Source organism: Salmo trutta, chromosome 4, assembly GCF_901001165.1.
Source record: "Salmo trutta chromosome 4, fSalTru1.1, whole genome shotgun sequence".
NCBI lineage: Eukaryota > Metazoa > Chordata > Actinopteri > Salmoniformes > Salmonidae > Salmo > Salmo trutta.
In genome coordinates, this window is record NC_042960.1 from 51,472,114 (window position 1) to 51,495,053 (window position 22,940).

A 22,940-nucleotide genomic window follows, 5' to 3' on the forward strand; every position below is an offset into this window, starting at 1 on the left:
GAGATGACATTTCATCAGATTCTATTGCATTGACCTGTATCTCAGCCAGATGTACTAAAAAGGCTGTTTTGAATCTCTTAATCACAAAATGTAGTTTCAAATTTAGTATTGCAGATAGCCTTAACTCAGAAGGTTATGTTACTGTATTCCTATTGCTGAATGTCATAATCTCTCCCTCTTCTCGTCCTCCTCCCCCTCAACCCCCCTCCACCCCCATAGCAAAGTGACATGAACTCATTCCTCTGGACACTGAAGCACCCAGCTCCCTACCCTCCATCCTACCTTTTCGGGACCATCCATGTTCCCTACACCCGTGTATGGGACTTTATCCCAGACGTCTCCAAACGGGCCTTCCAGACCAGCGCCAACGTATTCTTCGAGCTGGACCTGACCGACCCCCTGACGATCTCTAAGCTGACCAGCTGCCAGCTGCTGCCCCACGGGGAGAACCTGCAGACCCTGCTGCCCCGGGACCTGTATCGCCGCCTCAAACGCCACCTGGACTACGTTAAGCACATGATGCCCTACTGGATGACGGCGGACCAGCGGGGCCGGGGGCTGTACGCTGACTACCTCTTCAACGCCATCGCAGGGAACTGGGAGAGGAAGAGGCCTGTCTGGGTGATGCTGATGGTCAACTCTCTGACGGAGTCAGACGTGAGGTCGCGGGGGACCCCCGTACTGGACCTGTTCCTGGCCCAGGAGGCCGACCGCATGGGGAAGAGGACAGGAGCGGTGGAGCGGGTGGAGGAGCAGTGTCACCCCCTCAACGGACTCAACTTCTCCCAGGTAAGAGATGGGACTACATGGAGGGGCTGGGGGTTGGACATGATCATTGGAGTGGGGGATATATGATTGCTGGATTCATTTTGTTGGCGACTGGGGGCTGGGGGTTTGTAGATTTAGGGGAAGGGAGACATGTCTTGGGAGGAGATGGTGGAGAATGTAGATGACAATGGGAGGAGAAAAATAGTATTAGAAATGGTATGTTTCAAAGCTTTGTAGATGGTTTTAAAGTTATGAATATTCCTGAGCCTTACAAAACAAACAGACATGAGAGCCTTATCAGCTGACAAGGTGTCAGGATGACAGATGTAAGTGATAAATTAGTGAAGGTGGGAGTGTGGGAGTGTGGGAGGGGTAGCTCTCTTTTTCCTAGGCTGACTGCCTGTCTGTGTCCTCATGATACTACCACTGCTAGTATCTTGCTCTGTAACTTAACACTGAAAGATGGACAGAATAGCCTAATTACTTGATGACATAAACATAGGGAGTATCCTTGTTTTATATCTCCTTGGAAGGGCTGTAGAGGACGGGCAACATGGAGGTCTAAATAAATGATGGCCTAGGAAAGGTTAGGCAGAGGTCAACTCGAGTGTATTTTTCCAAACTCTGGGAGGTCCAGGTATGTCTTTGATGAGCTAGGACTGGGAGGATGTTCCCCTGTAATTTCTGCTCATCCGTGGGCTCTCTGGTCCTCAGAGAGCGACACACGCACACACACACACACACACACACACGCATGGATGCATGCATGCACACACACGCATGCACACACACACATACACGCGCACACATACACGAGCACACACACACACACACACACACACACACACACACACACACACACACACACACACACACACACACACACACACACACACACACACACACACACACACATACACACAGTGTAACAGAATCTCTGAGTGCCTGGGCCTCCATGTGACAGGCTACGAGGCTCCTGCGCTAATTTGAGAGGCACTGGCCCCACACAGCCTCTCCTCTTTCATCAGCACCTCCTAACTACACTGTCAAAGAGCAAACACACACGCACATGCACACATCCTACTTTCCCTAACCCCTAACCCTTACGGTTAACCTAACCCTTAACCCTAACACTAACAGTTAACCTAACCCCTAACCCTAACTCCTAACCCTAACCCCTAACCCTTACGGTTAACCTAACCCTTAACCCTAACCCTAACAGTTAACCTAACCCCTAACTCTAACCCTAACCCCTAACCCTAACAGTTAACCTAACCCTTAACCCTAACTGTATCCGTAACCCCAAACCCTAACCCTAACTCCTAACCCTAACCCTAAACCTAACTCCTAACCCTAAACCTAACTCCTAACCCTAAACCTAACTTCTAACCCTAATTCTGACCCTAACCCTAATTCTAAACCTCACCCTAAAACTAAGCCCTAAGCCTAAGCCTTTTTCCTTGTGGGTACCGATGAAATGTCCCCACTTCTGGTCCCCACAAGGATAGTAAAACCAAAAACGCACACACAGTTGCCTTGCACATTCGTGGGAACCTGGAACACAACTGCCCTACATCAGAGCAATGTTGCAAAGTCAAGGCATGCACTGCTTCTCAATGTAGTAGTATACAGAATACAGTGATAATATAAGAGGTAGTTTTTAATGACCACACCTGGAGCTAATACTCTACCATTACAACTCTAAGTGTCATTCCTGTTATTTGGTCATCACTAGTCACCACAGCTACAAAGTCATAAACCTTGCCTATTTCTACAATTTCTCTTCTTAAAATCTGATTTGAAACCTAACCCTAACCTTAACCCTAACCTTAACCACAGTGCTAAACTTATGCCTAACCCTGACCTTAAATTAAGACCAAAAAGCACATTTTTGTTTTAATACATTGTTACAATATGGATCATTTTTAACTTATATCCAATGAAAACTTGAGTAAATCACCAATACAAAGTGTTGGAGGACTGCCTGCCTTTCCGTTGTTCCTGGGAACAGACCGTTTTATGAGGCAGGTGTATTGTTGGATACCATTTGTGTTGTTGGAGGTTATTTTCATAAAATCGTGATAATGAATAACTTGAGTTAAACTGTGTAGTAGAATGGACTTTTGGACTTTTGAGCTCGAAACCCCCCCCCCCCCCCCCTTCAAAATTGTATGAAATAAGTTCAAAGCCTGAAGTTAAAGTGACATGGAAACAATTATAGTCAATTATTATAATTTGAGATATAATTTGAACACTGTGGTTGATTGGATCTCTCACTGGGGGAGGGTGTGGCTCAGTTTGTAGAGCATGGTGTTTGCAACGTGTTTGCAACGCCAGGGTTGTGGGTTCGATTCCCACGGGGGACCAGTACGGGGAAAAAAAATGTATGAAATGTATGCATTCGCTACTGTAAGTCACTCTGGATAAGAGCGTCTGCTAAATGACTAAAATGTATATGGTTGATTGGAACAAAGATGAGGTCAGAGAGAGAGAGAGAGAGAAGAAGAGCGCAAGAGAGAGTGACTGAAAACAAGGGAGGGAGAGGAGGGAAAGAGTGATGTGCATCATGTCAGTGCGAACCCTAATCTGAAACATGAGCTCCACTTCTCTGGTGGGAGATCTGACTTGGAAACAGTTTCAAACCCTGCCGGCCCACATTATTATTTTTTCCTAATAAAAATAGCTGCTTACAATATCCTGTAACTTGCTGCTCCCGCATTGCCAAGAGGGTCTCCGAAACATAAAGGCTGGCGATTCATCATCTGCCATAAGCTTTTCATAGGCACCTGGCCCCTGCACAGTCAGTGACCTAGAACTGTGTAGCTTGACCTGGGGCATGGGCTAGCCCTACTCAGCCTCCTCTCCCCTCCCTGCCCTTCGGCTTCTCAGCATGGGGACAGAGTGGCGTCACTGGGTCAGCCATCGCTCTGGGTCCCCTGACCTCAGAAAGTAATCTGTCTGGATGAGAGGTGTAACTGATAAAAAGTCCTGCCCCCTTGTTGAGTAGTGCATCCTGTGGCAGCTCGGTGGAGGAGGTGGTGGTACGGGGGCCAGGCCAGTGTGGAGGCTGGGCTGCTGGGCCCTGAGAGGTTGGCGCTGGGCCCTACAGACAGAGCTTTGGAGCTCTCACAGACCTGATAACACTTTGGTTTCTGTGTGCAGCAGCACTGAGGCAGCAGTGAGGCTGTGGAAACAAAGGCAGAGGGAGAGCATGTTTCATCTCCAGAGCTATGGAGGGCGATGCAGGCCGACAGCTGGGTGGGCCAGCCAGCACCAAACCCTCTCCAAAGCCATGCTATCTGTACCGAGGGGGAACCTGTGGAAAGCCAGGCCGTCTAGAGGGGTGCAAGCTGGTCACCAACCTTTGTGAGAGAGTCAACAACAACCACACAACCTTCTCCCTCCCACTCCCTCGGCTCAGTGCTTTACTTCTAAATCTACATCTAGACCAGACCTTCTGCTGCCTGCGTCTCTCTCTGCCTTTCAGCGTCTGGCCTGGTGTATAAATACCCATATTTATTTACTCTGGGTCACATTGCAGCCGAGGCACAGGCCCTGGTCGGGGGGAGATGACATCACAGCTGTGACCCACCTCTAACCCTGAGCGAGGGTTAGAGGTGGGTGTTGGCGGAGCAGTGGGCCGTGAGTAGAATCCGTGAGGAGACTGCAGTCTGTGGGTGAGAAGCTGAACTCTCAGGGGCCCCAGAACAGAACAGGCTGGGTTACTGGGCTATTTTCACTGTGAACTAGAGAGGGAGGGCCATATAGTTGGCTCCACCCACACACATATTCATGAACACGCAGAAGTGCACACACCCACACACACACACACACACACACACACACACACACACACACACACACACACACACACACACACACACACACACACACACACACACACACACTCCCAAGTCTCCGCAGTTGTATTGTCACCTTAGCAGGGCCAAATCTAGTTTCTCCTCAGCAGGAGTCATGGTGGCAAGGAGGTGCCCGGTGGTGCACTGTGACAGAGACGTCTATTTCAATCAGAGTTTTGTTTCTCTGGTTTAATGCTATGGGGTGAAAATGATACTCTGAGATGGTACTCTGTGTGACCAGGGAAATTAAGATCTCCCTTGTCTCGACAGGGTCAGGGAGATCACCGACGAAGACGAGCTGTTGTCAAAACATATCACCCGGGTGTCATGTCAAATCATGACAGAACACTTCTCATTGTGTTCATTGGACGCTGTCATATAAATAATGCATATTTAAAGGGAGGAATTAGGTATCTTACCAGTCTATATTGAAATATTTACATTCCATGGCTGATGTGTAAGGATGGGTCTGGAGCGCTCCTCTGGCCGCAGGGCCTGATGACGAGTGATGGAAAAAACAGTCATCTCCTCTGCTCTCTGCTCTGCTCTGCTCCCTAACCTCCTGGCTTCTTCTGGCTCCATGCTCCCTCCCTTTGTCTCCCTCGCTCTTTTTCTCTCCATGTCCTGGGGCTCTCCTTGTCCCACTGCTTAACTGTACACACCTGCATCTGCACACACAGAATAGAAGAGGAGACTAGGAAAATAACTGTAGTGCAAACACAGGGCCTCTCCTACAGTATTGCTTCTATGGTTGGTACTAAGACGCTGCTACAATGTTGTTATAATGTTCAGAAAAAAACACTCCAAAGAAATACTGGTAGACGTACAACATCCATCCTCTTTTCGAGTGAAGTTAGAGGACGACGTCAAGCCTTGTACGACTCCTAGTACAAATATGTGGAAAACTGGCAACAGGTATCAGACAGGATATCTGTTGGCAGGCGGGCAGAGGGGAGGGGAGGGCGGGCAGACGGCTAACCAACCAACCACTGCTCTAATGACTTAATTGGCTGCTTAACGACTAAATTGCCCCCTGCTATCCAGAACCACTTAGACTATTATACACTGTCCAGAACAGAGGCTGAGGGTGGAACCCAGTGAGGCGGAGAGAAAGGGCCAAACGTAGATGTGGAGTGAGGTGTGGGTAGCTAGTGATGACTATAGCTACTGGGTATATATTTTTTGGGTCATCTGGGTCCATTTTCAAGTCTGTACAGTGCCTTCAGTATTCATACCCTTTGGTTTATTCCACTTTTGTTGTGTTACATCAGTCAAAAGTACCAGTCAAAAGTTGGACACACTTACTCAGGGTTTTTCTTTATTTTTTATATTTTCTACATTGTAGAATAATAGTGAAGACATCAAAACTATGAAATAACACATGGAATCGCGGTAAACAAAAAAGTGGTAAACAAATCAAAATATATTTAATATTTTAGTTTTTTCAGAGTAGCCACCATTTGCCTTGATGACAGATTTGCACACTCTTGGCATTCTCTCAACCAGTTTCATAATGTAGTCACCTGGAATGCTTTTCCAACAGTCTTGAAGGAGTTCCCACATATGCTGAGCACTTGTTAGCTGCTTTTCCTTCACTCTGTGGTCCAACTCCTCCCAAACTTTCTCAATTGGGTTGAGGTTGGGTGATTGTGGAGGCCAGGTCATCTGATGCAGCACTCCATCCCTCTCCTTCTTGGCCAAATAGCCCTTACACAGCCTAGAGGTGTGTTTTGGGTCATTGTCCTGTTGAAAAACAAATGATAGTCCCTCTAAGCGCAAACCAGATGGGATGGCGTATCGCTGCAGAATGCTGTGATAGCCATGCTGGTTAAGTGTGCTTTGAATTCTAAATAAATCACTGACAGTATCACCAGCAAAGCATCCCCACACCATTGCACCTCTTCCTCCATGCTTCACGGTGGGAACCACACATGCGGAGGTCATCTGTTCACCTACTCTGCGTCTCACAAAGACATGGCGGTTGGAACCAAAAATCTAAAAAATCAGACCATTGCTCGTGTTTCTTGGAACAAACAAGTCTCTTCTTCTTATTGGTGTCCTTTAGTAGTGGTATCTTTGCAGCAATTCGACCATGAAGGCCTGATTCACGCAGTCTCCTCTGAAGAGTTGATGTTGAGATGTGTCTGTTACTTGAACTCTGTGAAGCATTTATTTGGGCTGCAATCTGAGGTGCAGTTAATTGCCGATTTCTGAGGCTGGTAACTCTAATTAACTTATCCTCTGCAGCAGAGGTAACTCTGGGTCTTCCTTTCCTTTGGCGGTCCTCATGAGAGCCAGTTTCATTATAGAGCTTGATGGTTTTTGTGACTGCACTTGAAGAAACCTTCAAAGTTCTTCAAATTTTCCGCTTTGACTGACCTTCATGTCTTCAAGTAATGATGGACTGTCATTTCTCTTTGCTTATTTGAGCTGTTCTTGCCATAATATGGACTTGGTCTTTTACTAAATAGGGCTATCTTCTGTATACCACCCCTACCTTGTCACAACACAACTGATTGGTTCAAACGCTTTAAGAAGGAAATAAAGTTCACAACTTACCTTTTAACAAGGCACACCTGTTAAATGAAATGCATTCCAGGTGACTACCTCATGAAGCTGGTTGAGAGAATGCCAAGAGTGTGCAAAGCTGTCATCACAGCAAAGGGTGGCTACTTTGAAGAATCTCAAATATAAAATATATGTTGATTTGTTTACCACTTTTTTGGTTACAACATGATTCCATATGTCTCATTTCTTAGTTTTGATGTCTTCACTATTATTCTACAATGTAGAAAATAATAAAAATGAAGAAAAACCCTTGAATGTGTAGGTGTGTCCAAACTTTTGACTGGTACTGTAAATCAAAACTGTAACTAGGCCACTCAGAAACATTCAATGTTGTCTTGGTAAGGAACTCCTGCACAGGGAGTTGGTGGCACCTTAAGTGGGGAGGACAGGCTCATGGTAATGGCTGGAGCGGAATATGTGGAATGGTATCAAATACATAAACACATGGTTTCTTTCATGGTTTCCAGGTGTTTGATGCCATTCCATTCGCTGCTTTCCAGCCATTATTATGAGCCGTCCTCCCGTCCGCAGCCTCCACTGAACTCCAGTGTATATTTGGCCTTGTGTTTGAGGTTATTGTCCTGCTGAAAGATGAATTTGTCTGTTGGAAAGCAGACTGAACCAGGTTTTCCTCTAGGATTTTTCCTGTGCTTAGCTGTATTCTGTTTCTTTTCATCCTAAAAAACTCCCTTCCTTGTCGATGACAAGCATACCCATAACATGATGCAGCCATCACCATGCTTGAAAATATGAAGAGTGGTACTCAGTGATGTGTTGTGTTGTATTTGCCACAAACATAACATTTTGTATTCAGGGCCATTAACACCATTATCCCTGAAACCCTAGACCCACTCACATCAACACCATTCACCATTATACCATTATCCCAGAAACCCTAGACCCACTCCAATTTGCTTACCTCCCCAACAGATCCACAAATTCCCACCTGGACCAAAGGAACACCTACGTGAGAATACTATTCATTGACTATAGCTCAGCGTTCTACACCATAGTGCCCTCAAAGCTAATCACTAAGTTAACGACCCTGGGATTAAATACCCCCCTCTGCAATCCTGGACTTCCTGACGGGCTGCCCCCAGGTTGTAAGGGTAGGTAACAGCACATCTGCCACGCTGATCCTTAACACAGGGGCCCCTCAGGGGTGCGTGCTCAGTCCCCTCCTGTACTCCCTGTTCACCCATGACAGCGTGGCCAGGTATGAGACAACAGTGGTAGGCCTGATCACCGACAATGATGAGCCTATAGGGAGGAGGTCAGAGACCTGGCGGCATGGTGCCAGGATAACAACCTCTCCCTCAACGTGATCAAGACAAAGGAGAGGATCGTGGACTACAGGAAAAGGAAGACCGAGCACTCCCCCATTCTCATCGACGGGGCTGTAGTGGAGCAGGCTGAGATCTTCAAGTTCCTTGGTGTCCACATCACCAATGAACTATCATGGTCCAAACACACCAAGACTGTCGTGAAGACGGCACGACAACGCCTATTCCTCCTCAGGAGATTGAACAGATTTGGCATGGATCCTCAAAAAGTTCTACAGCTGCACCATCGAGAGAATCCTGACTGGTTGCATCACCGCCTGGTATGGCAACTGCTCGCCCTCCGACCGCAAGGCACTACAGAGGGTAGTGTGTGTGGCCCAGTACGTCACTGGGGCCAAGCTTCCTGCCATCCAGGACCTCTATACAGAGGAAGACTCCAGCCACCCTAGCCATAGACTGTTCTCTCTGCTACCGCATGGCAAGCGGTACTGGAGCGCCAAGTCTAGGTCCAAAAGGTTTCCTAATAGCTTCTACCCCAAACCATAAGACTCCTGAACAGCTAATCCAATGGCTACACGGACTATTTGCATTGTCCTCCCCCATTTTTACGCTGCTGCTACTCTGTTTATTATCTATGCATAGTCACTTTACCTCTACCTACATGTACATATTACCTCAATTGCCTTGACTAACCGGTACCCCCTCTATATAGCCTCACTACTGTTATTTTATTGTTGGATTTAAAAAATATATATATCTTATTATTTTTCTTACTTCAGTTTATTTAAGTAAATACTTTCTTAACACTTATTTTTCTTAAAATTACATTGTTGGTTAAGGGCTTGTAAGTAAGCATTTTATTGTAAAGTCTACACCTGTAGACCTTACAGTGAAAGATCTACAGGTGTAGACCGGCGCATGTGAAAAATACAATTTGATTTGATTTGATATAGTTAATTTCTTTGCCACATTTTTTGCAGTTTTACTTTAGTGTCTTATTGCAAATGGGAGGCTTGTCTTATTGCAAACGGAAGGCATGTTTTGGAGTATTTTATTCTGTCCACGATTCCTTCTTTTCACTCTGTCATTTAGGTTATCATTGTGGAGTAACTACAATGTTGTTAATCCATCCTCACTTTTCTCCTATCACAGCCATTAAACTCTGTAACTATTTTAAAGTTCCCATTGGCCTCATGGTGAAATCCCTGACCGGTTTACTTCCTCTCCGGCAACTGAACTAGGAAGGAAGCCTGTATCTTTGTAGTGACTGGGTGTATTGATACACCATTCGAAGTGTAATTAATAACATCACCATGCTCAAAGGGATATTCAATGTCAGCTTGTTTTACCCATCTACCAATAGGTGCTGTTCTTTGCGAGGCATTGGAAAACCTCCCTGGTCTTTGTGGTTGAATATGTTTGAACTTCAGTGCTCGACTGAGGGACCTTACAGATAATTGTATGTATGGGGTACAGAGATGAGGTATACAAAAATCATGTTAAACACTATTATTGCGCACATTTTTACTCCTGAACATAATTAGGCTTGCCATAAGAAAGGGGTTAAATACTTATTGATTCAAGACATTTCAGTTTTTCATTTTTAATTCATTTGTAAAAATGTCCTAAAGTATAAATCCACTTTGACATTATGGGATATTGTGTGTAGGCCAGTGACACAAAATCACAATTTAATCCATTTTAAATTAAGTCTGTGACAACAAAATGTGGAAAAGGTCAAGGGGTGTGAATACTTTGTGAAGGCACTGTATGAGACTGTATGTCTATTCTAGCGACAGTTAGCTTCATGATAGATCTGTATCCCTGTCGTCTGGAGAAACACCATGTCCCCTCTAGCATCTCTGAATACCTGGACAGAGGAGAGGACCAATGTCAGTAATGAATTCACCACATTGTCACTGAGCAAAGTGCTGTTGAGGTAGCCACTATAATGAGACAGAGTGGGCTAGATAGAGTGCTATCCCATACCGTTGGGTTCCCAGTGCCAAAATCATCATTTTTTTGAATCCCACATTCCTGTTTTAAACAGAGCACTGGTTCCTACCTTTACTTTAATGGCCTGATGTCACGCTATGGGTCATCCTCCTACGCCTGCTCTTTCTCTCAGAGCTGACACTCTCTCCTCTCTCTCTCTCTTTCGTGGGTCTCGTCTCCTCCAGCCAGCCCAGGTCTGTGATGTATTAAAGGGTTTCATCACACTAACCTCTCCTCTCTCTGTCTCCTCTCTCTCTCCCCCTCTCTCCTCTCTCTCTCTCTCTCTCTCTCTCTCTCCTCTCTCTCCTCTCACCCTCTTTCTCGTTCTCGCTCTCACACACACCACAGTGACCAATGCAGTTGAAACACACTCACATACAGATGTAGGATCTTCATTTGATCACACTGTTGCAGGATAACTTTCAAATCAATTTATAACATTTTTGACATGCATTTTTCTGGATTTTTTTGTTGTTATTCTGTCTCTCACTGTTCAAATAAACCTACCATTAAAATGATAGACTGATCATTTCTTTGTCAGTGGGCAAACGTACAAAATCAGCAGGGGATCAAATACTTTTTTCCCTCACTGTAATAATTCACATTTCCTGTTGGTGTTCTCACTGTACCTCTGGGAAGGGAAATACTTTTTCCAGTCAGGGTGGGTTGGGTGGTCTGTAGAGGCGAAGCCACGGCAGGGCCAGGCTGAGCAGAGGCCCTGCCAGATTGAACACTAGCCCACCCAATCAGGCTGGCTTAAAATATATAAATGAAATAAATTAATTTGATTTGTTGTTTGTGTTGACTACGAACTAATCAGAAATGTGTAAAAATGCACTAGTAGGGTCCTGGGATCTAATTGGTTGTACCCCCCCCCCCCCCCCCCCACACACACACGTACCTACTAGCTAACTGTGCGCAAATTGTTTTAACCCTCTGCAGTTCTTTGCTAATGCACAAGTTATGGCAAAACAAAGTTCACTCATGCACTTTTTCAAATAGCTACTGATGGAGGATGAAGACACAACACCTGCTCCACTACCTCCATCGGCCGAGCCCAATCCTTCAGTCGCCGTCAGCCCTTTAGTAGGCTAGCTTGTGATCCCATGAGGAGGTTAGTATGGCTACTGCATCGACTTCCACAGCACAGCTAGCTCACCATCCCCCGGCCCACCTCATCAATGTGAGCATGTCATCACGAGTCCACCTGTGGATTTGTCTGCAGTTGGACGAACCACCCACACAACCAAAAGTGATCAATGGAAAATCGCTCTGTTTCTGGTGGAAGTAGTATGGACAATTTTATTGACTGGAATACAGATCGACTAGGGATGCTGTTTTCTGTAAAATGTGTAGACATTTCCCCAATGCCACTATGGAAGGCCAATACATGCTTCAAGCACCAGGCTAGCAAACCTGGATACATTTGAAGGCTACAGTTCAAGCCATCGCTATCAAAGCCTGGGTAATGTTTTAAATCAATCTATTCATTTGTAGAGAAGAATCGTGATCATGTCAAAGTGGTTCTGGACATTGTTATGTTATGCGCTAAACAGGACATACAGTTGAAGTCGGAAGTTTACATACACTTAGGTTGGAGTCATTAAAACTCGTTTTTCAACCACTCCACAAATTTCTTGTTAACAAACTACAGTTTTGGCAAGTTGGTTAGGACATATTCTTTGTGCACGACACAAGTGACACAGCTTGTAAAATTCCAGAAAATGATGTCATGGCTTTAGAAGCTTCTGATAGGCTAATTGACATCATTTGAGTCAATTGGAGGTGTACCTGTGGATGTATTTCATGGCTTACCTCCAAACTCAGTGCCTCTTTGCTTGACATCATGGGGAAATTAAAAGAAATCAGCCAAGACCTCAGAAAAATAATTGTAGACCTCCATGAGTCTGGTTCATCCTTGGTAGCAATTTCCAAATGGCTGAAGGTACCACGTTCATCTGTACAAACAATAGTACGCAAGTATAAACACCATGGGACCACGCAGTCGTCATACCGCTCAGGAAGGAGACGCGTTCTGTCTCCTAGAGATGAACATACTTTGGTGCGAAAAGTGCAAATCAATCCCAGAACAACAGCAAAGGACCTTGTGAAGATGCTGGAGGAAACAGGTACAAAAGTATCTATATCCACAGTAAAATGAGTCCTGTATTGACATAACCTGAAAGGCCACTCAGCAAGGAAGAAGCCACTGCTCCAAAAACCGCCATAAAAAAGCCAGACTACGGTTTGCAACTGCACATGGGGACAAAGATTGTACTTTCTGGAGAAATGTCCTCTGGTCTGATGAAACAAAAATAGAACTGTTTGGCCATATTGACGATTGTTATGTTTGGAGGAAAAAAGGGGGAGGCTTGCAAGCCGAAGAACACCATCCCAAACATGAAGCACGGGGGTAGCAGCATCATGTTGTGGGGTTACTTTGCTGCAGGATTGACTGGTGCACTTCACAAAATAGATGGCATCACGAGGAAGGAAAATGATGTGGATATATTGAAGCAACATCTCAAAACATTAGTCAGGAACTTAAAGCTTGGTCGCAAATGGGTCTTCCAAATGGACAATGACCCCAAGCTGGCTTCCAAAGTTGTGGCAAAATGGCTTAAGGACATCAAAGTCTAGGTATTGGAGTGGCCATCACAAAGCCCTGACCTCAATCCTATAGAAAATTTGTGGGCAGAACTGAAAAAGCCTGTGCGAGCGAGGAGGCCTACAAACCTGACTCAGTTACACCAGCTCTGTCAGGAGGAATGGGCCAAAATTCACCCAACTTATTGTGTGAAGCTTGTGGAAGGCTACCTGAAACGTTTGACCCAAGTTAAACAATTTATAGGCAATGCTACCAAATACTAATTGAGTGTATGTAAACTTCTGACCCACTGGGAATGTGATGAAAGAAATAAAAGCTGAAATAGATCATTCTCTCTACTATTATTCTGACATTTCACATCCTTAAAATAAAGTAGTGATCCTAACTGACCTAAGACAGGGAATTTTTACTAGGATTAAATGTCAGGAAATGTGAAAATCTGAGTTTAAATGTATTTGGCTAAGGTGTATGTAACCTTCCGACTTCAACTGTAGCACTATGTGGACATAGGGAGAGCGAAGAGGCCCTTAACAAGGGCAACTTTTAGACAATGTGCAATTTGTTATCGAAATATGATCCAAAAATTCAAAATTGTCTAGAGCAGCTGTCCGAAGACGATAGACTCATGAGTCCAGACATTTAACACAAGCTGCTTGGGACAGCAGCCTCCCTACTATTGCGCAAGATCAAAGCAGAGCTCCGTGAATCGCCAAGCACCTATCACTATAATATCTCTGTTGAGGATGCTGAATTAACCATGTTTATTCAGCAACTGCTTCAAAAAGTCAGGGGAGGTCAGGAATTCCCATCCCTTATTGACGTTTTGGACAGCTGCAGTCCTGACATTTTCCCTAACATCAATAGACTACTAAGTGCCATCATCACCCTCCTATGACTTCATGTAGTGTTGAGAGACTATTCTCCACTACAGGCCGTATCAAAACATCCAGCAGATCTTGAATGCTGACTGCACATATCAACAATCCAGCCCTGTTGTCCTTTGAAAGGGAACTCAGTGACTCTGGACTATAATTAAATCATTTTCAACACCAAGCTTACAGTGAGGGAAAAAAGTATTTGATCCACAGCTGATTTTGTACATTTGCCCACTGACAAATAAATGATCAGTCTATAATTTTAATGGTAGGTTTATTTGAACAGTGAGAGACAGAATAACAACAAAAACATCCAGAAAAACACATGTCAAAAATGTTATAAAATGATTTGTATTTTAATGAGGATTCAAGTTTGCTGATTCAAGTGAGCTAGTGTATTCCACCCGCTGTGTTTTTATGTTTAATGATTTCATTTTTCATGCCTGAATGCCTGTAGAGTAGCCTTTGCTTATTCAAAGTGAGCTATTCACTTCATATGCAGAACAGTTCAAGATTTAGGCCTAAAGTGTATTGTAACATGTGTGTCTGTTTTTATGTGCCAAAAGTGTGCACTTTTGGGCTTAATGAAAACACTTTCAGGGCTTTCTATTCATGCTTGCTTCTTTGTGCAATAAGCTGTTTGCGCATATTCCATCCAATGCCGAGCTGGTGTCTGGCCGATGCGCTGACCATGGTCCTGGAATCCACCTGTGGTGCCTGTACTGTAGATCGCTCCTTTGAGTGGGAGTGGCAGATCTGATCTGATAATATGTTGATTATTTCATGAGTTTGGACTGAACACTTCATCCATTATCTGTATTTTGTGACAGTATATTTTTTCCCCATTTTATCACTGCACTTGTCTGCTGCTGTCTAATCTCTCTCTCTCTCTCTCTCTCTCTCTCAATATGTTGTTGATAGACATGTTGTGCATTTCATTATGTTTGTTTACTGTCGGACGTGCAGTGTTGTAAGCGGTTGTGTAGTTGCGCATTTGCGCTGCCTACTTGGTAATAGTCTAGGGCTTGTTTGTCAAGGGAAATGTTTGTCTTTTTTGGGTCACATTTATTCTGTGTTATGTGTTAAATGATGCAATGTGATTGCACTTAAATATGTCTAAGTATTTTTGCTGTATTTCTGCTGGAAAATGTATGCCCAGCCACACAGCAATTTCTACCTACGCCGCTGGTTATATGAGGTAGCGGCTGATTGATTGCAGAAAGGAATGTGACTCGGTGATTTCCTGAGCATCCAAAGTTTCCCTGCCTGGAACCATGTTGTTTGTCAAGGCGTGATAAGTAAACATCTCAGATCCAAATCACATACAGTGCCTTCACAAAATATTAACACCCCTTGACTTTTTCCACATTTTGTTGTATTAGAGCCTGAATTTAAAATGGATTAAAATGAGATGTCTCCCTGGCCTACACACAATATCCCATAATGTCAAAGTGAAATTATGTTTGTAGACATTTTAGCAAATTAATTCAAAATGAAAAGTTGAAATGTCTTGAGTCAATAAGTATTCAACCCTTTTGTTATGGCAAGCCTAAATAAGTTAGAGTAAGGTCACATACTAAGTTTCATGGACTCACTCTGTGTGTAATAATAGTGTTTAACATGATTTTTGAATGACTACCTCATCTCTGTACCCCACACTTACAATTATCTGTAAGGTCCCTCAGTCCAGTATTGAATTTCAGACACAGATTCAACCACAAAGACCAGGGACGTTTTCCAATGTCTCACAAAGAAGGGCACCTATTGGTAGATGGGTCAAAATAAAAAAAGCAGACATTGAATATCCCTTTGAGTATGGTGAAGTTATTAATTGCACTTTGGATGGTGTATCAATACACCCACTCACTACAAAGATACAGGCATCCTTTCTAACTCAGTTGCTGGAGAGGAAGGAAACAGCTCAGAGATGTCACCATGAGGCCAATGGTGACTTTAAAACAGTTACAGCGTTTAATGGCTGTAGAATAAAAATATTATACGAACATGCATCCTGTTTGCAACAAGGCACTAAAGTAATACTGCAAAAATGTGGGAAAGCAATTAACTTTTTGTCCTGAATACAAAGTGTTATGTTTGGGGCAAATCCAACACAACACATCACTGAGTATCCCTCTTCATATTTTTAAGCATGGTGGTGGCTGCATCATGTTATGGGTATGCTTGTCGTCGGCAAGAACTAGGGAGTTTTTTGTATAAAAAGAGACGGAATAGAGATAAGCAAAGGCAAAATCCTAGAGGAAAGCCTGGTTCAGTTTGCTTTCCAACAGACACTGGGAGACAAATTCACCTTTCAGCAGGACAATAACACAAGGCCAAATATACACTGGAGTTGCTTACCAAGATGACATTGAATGTTCCTGAGTGGCCTAGTTGCACTTTTGAATTAAATCGGCTTGAAAATGTATGGCAAGACTTGAAAATGGCTGTCTAGCGATGATCAACAACCAACTTGACAGAGCCTGAAGAATTTTCTAAAGAATAATGTACAAATAATGTACAATCCAGGTCTGCAAAGCTCTTAGAGACTTACCCAGAAATACCCACAGATGTAATCACTGCCAAAGGTGCTTCTACAAAGTGTGAATACTTATGTATATATAAATGAGATATTTCTGTATTTCATTTTCAATACATTTGCAAACAAAATTCAAACATGTTTTCTCTTTGTCATTATGTGGTATTGGGTATAGATGGGTGAGATAAAAAAAATCAGTTTCATCCATTTTAGAAGTGCTCAGCATATGTGGAAACTCCTTCAAACTGTTGGAAAAGCATTCCAGGTGACTACATCATGAAACTGGTTGAGAGAATGCCAAGAGTGTGCAAAGCTGTCATCAAGGCAAAGGGTGGCTACTTTGAAGAATCTAAAATCTAAAATATATTTTAATTTGTTTAACACTTTTTTGGTTACTACATGATTTCAAATGTGTTATTTCATAGTTTTGATGTCTTCACTATTATTCTATGTAGAACATAGTAAAAATAAAGAAAAACCCTGAGTAAATGTGTAGGTGTGTCCAAACTTTTGACTGGTACTTTTGACTGATATTTCTGTATTTCATTTTCAATACATTAGCAAAAATGTGTCGTTATAGGGTATTGTGTGTAGATAGGTGAGAAAAACAATATAAATATGATTTAATCAATTTTGAATTCAGGCTATAACACAACAAAATGTGAAATAAATCAAGGGGTATGAATACTTTCTGAAGGCACTGTACGTTATAACCACCTCACTTAACATTGCTCTCTATGACTGGGTGTTGGTGTGTTGTTGTCTGTGCACAAATGCTTACATTTGTATGTCTATCTGAGACTCATATTCACAGATCATTAGCCTTGAGAAATGAAGTGTGTGTGCATGTGTGTGTGCGTGTGTGTGTGTGTGTGTGTGTGTGTGTGTGTGTCATAGGGAGGCTTGTCGGGGCTTACAGGAGCGTAAGTGGAGGCCTCTCACTGAACCCTGCTTTAATATGTTCCCTGCGTCTCTTCCCTCTGTGCCCTGTCCCCAGTTATACACACCCAGAGGAGCACTTCAGCTCCGCTCACCCCCACCTCACACCCCATATCAACTCCTTCCCCCTCAACACCCTGAAAGCGTTTCAGGCCTGACTCTGCACCTCTGTACAAGTCGTGTATTATTAAAGAGGAACTCAAACTGCCTCAGCTCTGAGTCTTTTCCTATCCGGAAGATAGGGGTCCATAACTGTTTGAGGGTTATTTAGCAGGGATGCTCTTAGACTGGCCCTTTTTTTTGTTCAATCAGTACTGATTGAGGTCTCAGCCCAGACTATTCCTCTACTGCCACTGACAGAGTCAGAGTGTTCACGACTCGGGTCGTCCGTCCTCCCCAACCCCCAGACTGATGTGCAAACCGCCAGTTGGAGCTCTTGAAACTGAGCTTCTCTCGTAAACATTTACTGGGGTGCACATAAATCCTCTGATTCTCGCTGTACCCCCGCGCAACCACATGGATCAACGCCCGTCCCCCCAGTCCCCCTGTCTCTCCCCAGGCCAGCAGGATGGGAGGCGGGGAGGGCAGGAGACAGGCTACACTGACATTAACAAGGTCTCAAACACACAGGCACTGGTACTAACTCACTGAGGTCTGTGGGGAGAAATGACAGCAGAGCAGTTAGTCCAAAGCCCATGTATCCCTGTTTAAAAGCAGCACTATGTTCAAATCTCTTCATTGATGGAGTGTTTCATGAGAACACACTGATCCCTGAGTCCATCTTGGCTCTGGGATGACCCAGTAATGGAGGGGTGAGGTCAGGGCTGGATGGGATAGCTACACTGCTCACCATTGTCAACATCATTGTTATCAGTAGGAAGGAGATCCCTCACAGTGATTTGAGGAAGATCATGTTGCACTCCCCATCCTGTCTCTCTAATGGATTGGCAAGGGTGTAACTAGAACACACATACGTTATAAGGTGTACCCTGTGGGAATGTGTACGTCTGTGTGTGTGTGTTTGTGAATATGAATGCGTGCCTGCAATGGTGTGTGTGTACATGTTGAGTACATGTCTGTGTGCGTTCCTGTGTGTTTGGCTGCATTTGAAATACCAGGCCAGGTTTTTTTAGATGAACACAGTTCAGCATGGAGGCACCGTTTAGAAACCCAATCCCAAAACAACATCAACTCAGGCCTTCAATGGGAAGACTTAATACCACAGAAAAAACGCTACGACTATGAAAGTGTTTCACTTTGTTAAAATCCCAACTGCTAATCTCTGGGTGATAAACACATTCGACCTCCATGTTCCCTCCACTGTTGGCTAGGAGAGTTCAGGAATTTTCTGCACACAAAGGTTTCATTCCCAGGCCTTGCTTAGAGCAGAAATTGAATTGACTGAGGGAGTTGGTTGCCCCTTAAATTACCCACATCCCCCAATCCCCCATACTTCCTCCTCCCTTCTGTGCTGTGCTACATGACTCTGGCTGATTCCCTGTGACTGACTGAATGGTGAAGAGCAGGCTAGTGGTTGTGCTCTATTGTTCAGGCCAGTTGTTGTGCCGGGAATTGGAATTATGGAATTCCGCTCCCCTTCTTCTGACATGTGACCTCGATAGGCCTTATCCTGAGACCCGGGAACCAGGAAGAGAGGAGGGAGAGTACAGAGAGAGAAAAGGAGAGAGAAAATAACAGAGAGAGAAGGATATACAGAAAGAGAGATTAGTGATGCACTGATATGACATTTTTGGCCGATACCGATATCCAATATTTTCCTTGCCAAAAAAAACCGATACCGATAACCGATATTTAACATTTTAGCTGCCTTTTAAGCATTCTAGTACAGTTAAATAGTTAACACACACGGACGCAGCGGTCTAAGGCACTGCATTTCAGTGCAAGAGGCATCACTTCAGTCCCTGGTTCGAATCCAGGCTGTATCACATCCGGCCGTGATTGGGAGTCCCATAGGGCGGCGTCCGGGTTTGGCCAGGGTAGGCCGTCATTGTAAATAAGAATTTGTTCTTAACTGACTTGCCTAGTTAAATAAAGGTTACACACACACACACACACACACACACACACATACACACACACACACACACACACACTGACCAAAAAGTAATTTTTGGGGCATTTACGTATGTCCCCATTACCGGTAAAACATAATCAGAACCTATTTCTTTCACTTACTTGCTGTGCTGTTTCGTTGTTCATTTGTTCAGTCGTTTCATTCTCAACCAGGATTTCATCATACATTTCAAGCAGTGAAGTTTCAGCTCTGTCTGTCCGTGGCCTCTCTTCCTCTGTGCGTACTGTTACTGTGCCCGTTTCCATCTTTTTCAGCTGTGTATGTAGCATTTCGCGTAAACCCTGTTTCTTGTCTACATCAAAGTAGCGGTCCTTGTACATAGCATCGTGCATGGTGGCAACACAGTAAAGAGAGAATGCAACCAAATTGCTTATTCACAGCCTGTGTTTACAGTTTTGTTGAGCAGGCGTTTCAATGCCATGCCAGAGGGTATCACGTCTGCTGCAGGCGCAGTTGATAAGCTTATTTCTCCAGTCAGTTGTTCGAATAGAGCTGGCTAGCGTGTTCATGTTGCCAAGTTTCAAACATGTTCTCAAATGCCACTGAAATGGCAGCAGCAGTATGAGAACCAGCACATTCATGAGCATGCAATACGACTTTCCTCTGTACGAAATCTTCAACGACCCACTGTGCTGTCAGACTCAACATGGTCATGGGGCAGATATCGCTGGTCCAAGTGTTCAAATGTGTAACTCCGGTAGGGTAACATCTGAAAAATAGTGCACCTGGTAGTGTGTACCGGTGCTCGACCAGTCGGAGAAAGCCAACATCACCCACGACAGAGAACGGTTGATTGTCAAGGGCAATGAATTCCATTATCTTGGCGTTAATGTATTTCGTCTTTGAGTTGTCTCGCTGAAATGTTCTTACTCTTTCAAATGACTGCTCAACTTGTTGACTGCTCGATCCACACAGCAGACATTGTGGGCTAGGTTAGGAAGGCTGTGATGCACGTGTAGCGTAAAATTTCACATGGCGTCATTACATCATGTGCCTACGTTTATATAGGTATGCATGTCAGCTTTGACTTCGGTTTTGCACATCGGCGTTAAACTAGACATCGGGCCGATACCGATGTTGGCATTTTAAGCTAATATCGGCCAATTCCGATAAGTTCACCGATATATCGTGCATTCCTAAGAGAGATAGGAACATAATAGTGGAGGGAAAGGAGAGAGGAGGAGAAAAATAGGGATATTCAGGAGACCAACACCATTCAGTCAGTGCAAGAGGAAAAAGAGAGGAAAATACATTTGGATGTGGAAAAGAGAGGGAGAGAAAGGCCAAAAAAACACAGGAAACCTTTCGCTTTCTCCACTGGGCAGGTTTTGCCAAAACAAAAGAGGAGATGCTGCTCTGCTCTGCTGTGAGATTTCTCTCCCCTCTCTCCTCTCATGGTTCAGGAGTTTGTTTTCCCCCCCTCACAGATCTCGCTCAATTTCACCTGTCATTCACCAGTGGAGTTGTGCCCCGTGTTTCTCTACCTCTCCCAAGGCAAATGTTCTCTACCTCTCTTTTGCGCTCACTGGAACAGTTTAAATATAATATCAAACATATGGCAGCGTTTATAGAAGGCAAATTAGTTTAGAAATCAAATTTACTTAAAGATTCCTGCAACCGTATTCCCTGAGAAGACTGATTGTTGTGGTAGAGACTGATGGGCAGTTTTAATTACATCCCCAAACAGAGAGAGGAGAGGAGGAGATGGTTGGGGGAGGGATAGGGAGAGAGCAGGGGTGAGAGCTGAAGGGGAGAGAGATGGTGAGAGCTGGGGATGAGCAGGACATAGGAAGGTAGAGAAGGAGAGAGCTGGAGAGTGGAGACCGGAGCAGGGAGATAACAGGAAGGAGACTGCAGACCGGAGCAGGGAGATAACATGAAGGAGACTGCAGACCGGAGCAGGGAGATAAATTGAAGGAGAGTGCAGGAAAGATCAGTAGAGAACATCAAATCAAATCAAATTGTATTGGTCACGTACTCGTGATTAGCAGATATTATTGCGGGTGTAGCGAAATGCTCGTGCTTCTAGCTCCGACAGTGCTGACAGTGCTGCAGTATCTAACAAGTAATATCTAACAAATTACACAACATAAACCCAATACACACAAATCTAAGTAGGAATGAATTAAGACTATATACATGAGAGAGGGTTTGTATGATATCCCTGCTAAGATACTGTTAAGCTGGGTCCATGGCTCTCTCACCTCTGTCTGTCAGGCCTGCCTCTCTGAAGCTGCCTCTGGCGTGCATCATGTGATGGGGAATTGGCCTGTGGTTCCACCAGAGTTGTGCAAACAGGTTAGCAAGGGAAACGTGTCGGCTCGCACGGCTCTCTCCGAGGTGAATATGTGTTCTGTGCTGTGTGAATCACAGATGTGGGCCTATGTAGGACTTTGATGGACTAATGGATTAATGGGCATCAGGTGGGGCAATTGCCTTATACATGCATTCCCACTCCAGTACACATACTTACGCACGTAGGCACACACACAGTGCATGCAAACAGCAGAGACCCTGTACATACCCTAGTATCGTGTTACTCATCCAGTCATCCTTGTACCATAGTAACTAAGTCTATATGACTATGCTCTGAACAGACAGAAACTTTTCGAGAGGAGATTGAACTGAGTTTTACGCCATCAGCATTCCTGCAGCAAAGCTACAGTAAGGAGACATAGACAGAGACAGGGATAGAGACAGGGACAGAGACAGGGACAGAGACAGAGACAGAGACAGGGACAGAGACAGGGACAGAGACCGAGACAGAGACAGAGACAGAGACAGGGAGAGAGACAGAGACAGAGACAGATACAGGGACAGGGACATGGAGAGAGACAGGGACAGGGACAGGGACAGGGAGAGAGACAGGGACAGAGACAGGGACAGAGACAGGGACAGAGACATAGACAGAGAGAAGGACAGGGACAGGTACAGAGACAGAGACAGAGACAGGGACAGGGAGAGAGACAGGGACAGGGACAGGGACAGGGACAGGGAGAGAGACAGGGACAGAGACAGGGACAGAGACAGGGACAGAGACATAGACAGAGAGAAGGACAGGGACAGGTACAGGGACAGAGACAGGGACAGAGAGAGGGACAGAGACAGAGACATGGACAGGGACAGAGACAGAGAGAGGGACAGGGACAGAGACAGAGACATGGACAGGGACAGAGACAGAGAGAGGGACAGGGACAGGTACAGAGACAGAGACATGGACAGGGACAGAGACAGAGAGAGGGACAGAGGCAGAGACAGAGAGAAGGACAGGTACAGAGACAGAGACATGGACAGGGTCAGAGACAGAGACATGGACAGGGACAGAGACAGAGAGAGGGACAGAGACAGAGACAGAGACAGAGACAGAGACAGAGACAGAGACAGGGACAGAGAAGTAGTGAGGCAGAGTAAGT

The 22,940-nt window shown here is 44.6% G+C and overlaps 1 protein-coding gene across 1 annotated transcript in view; it reads left to right on the forward strand.

Annotated features, from left to right (window-relative positions):
• LOC115192559 (metalloprotease TIKI2) overlaps positions 1–22,940 on the forward strand; it is a 97,645-nt gene that overhangs the window by 3,524 nt on the left and 71,181 nt on the right. The window contains exon 2 of the mRNA XM_029751203.1: positions 220–789. Coding sequence (XP_029607063.1) covers positions 220–789 — 570 coding nt within the window. The remainder of the gene's footprint in view (positions 1–219; positions 790–22,940) is intronic.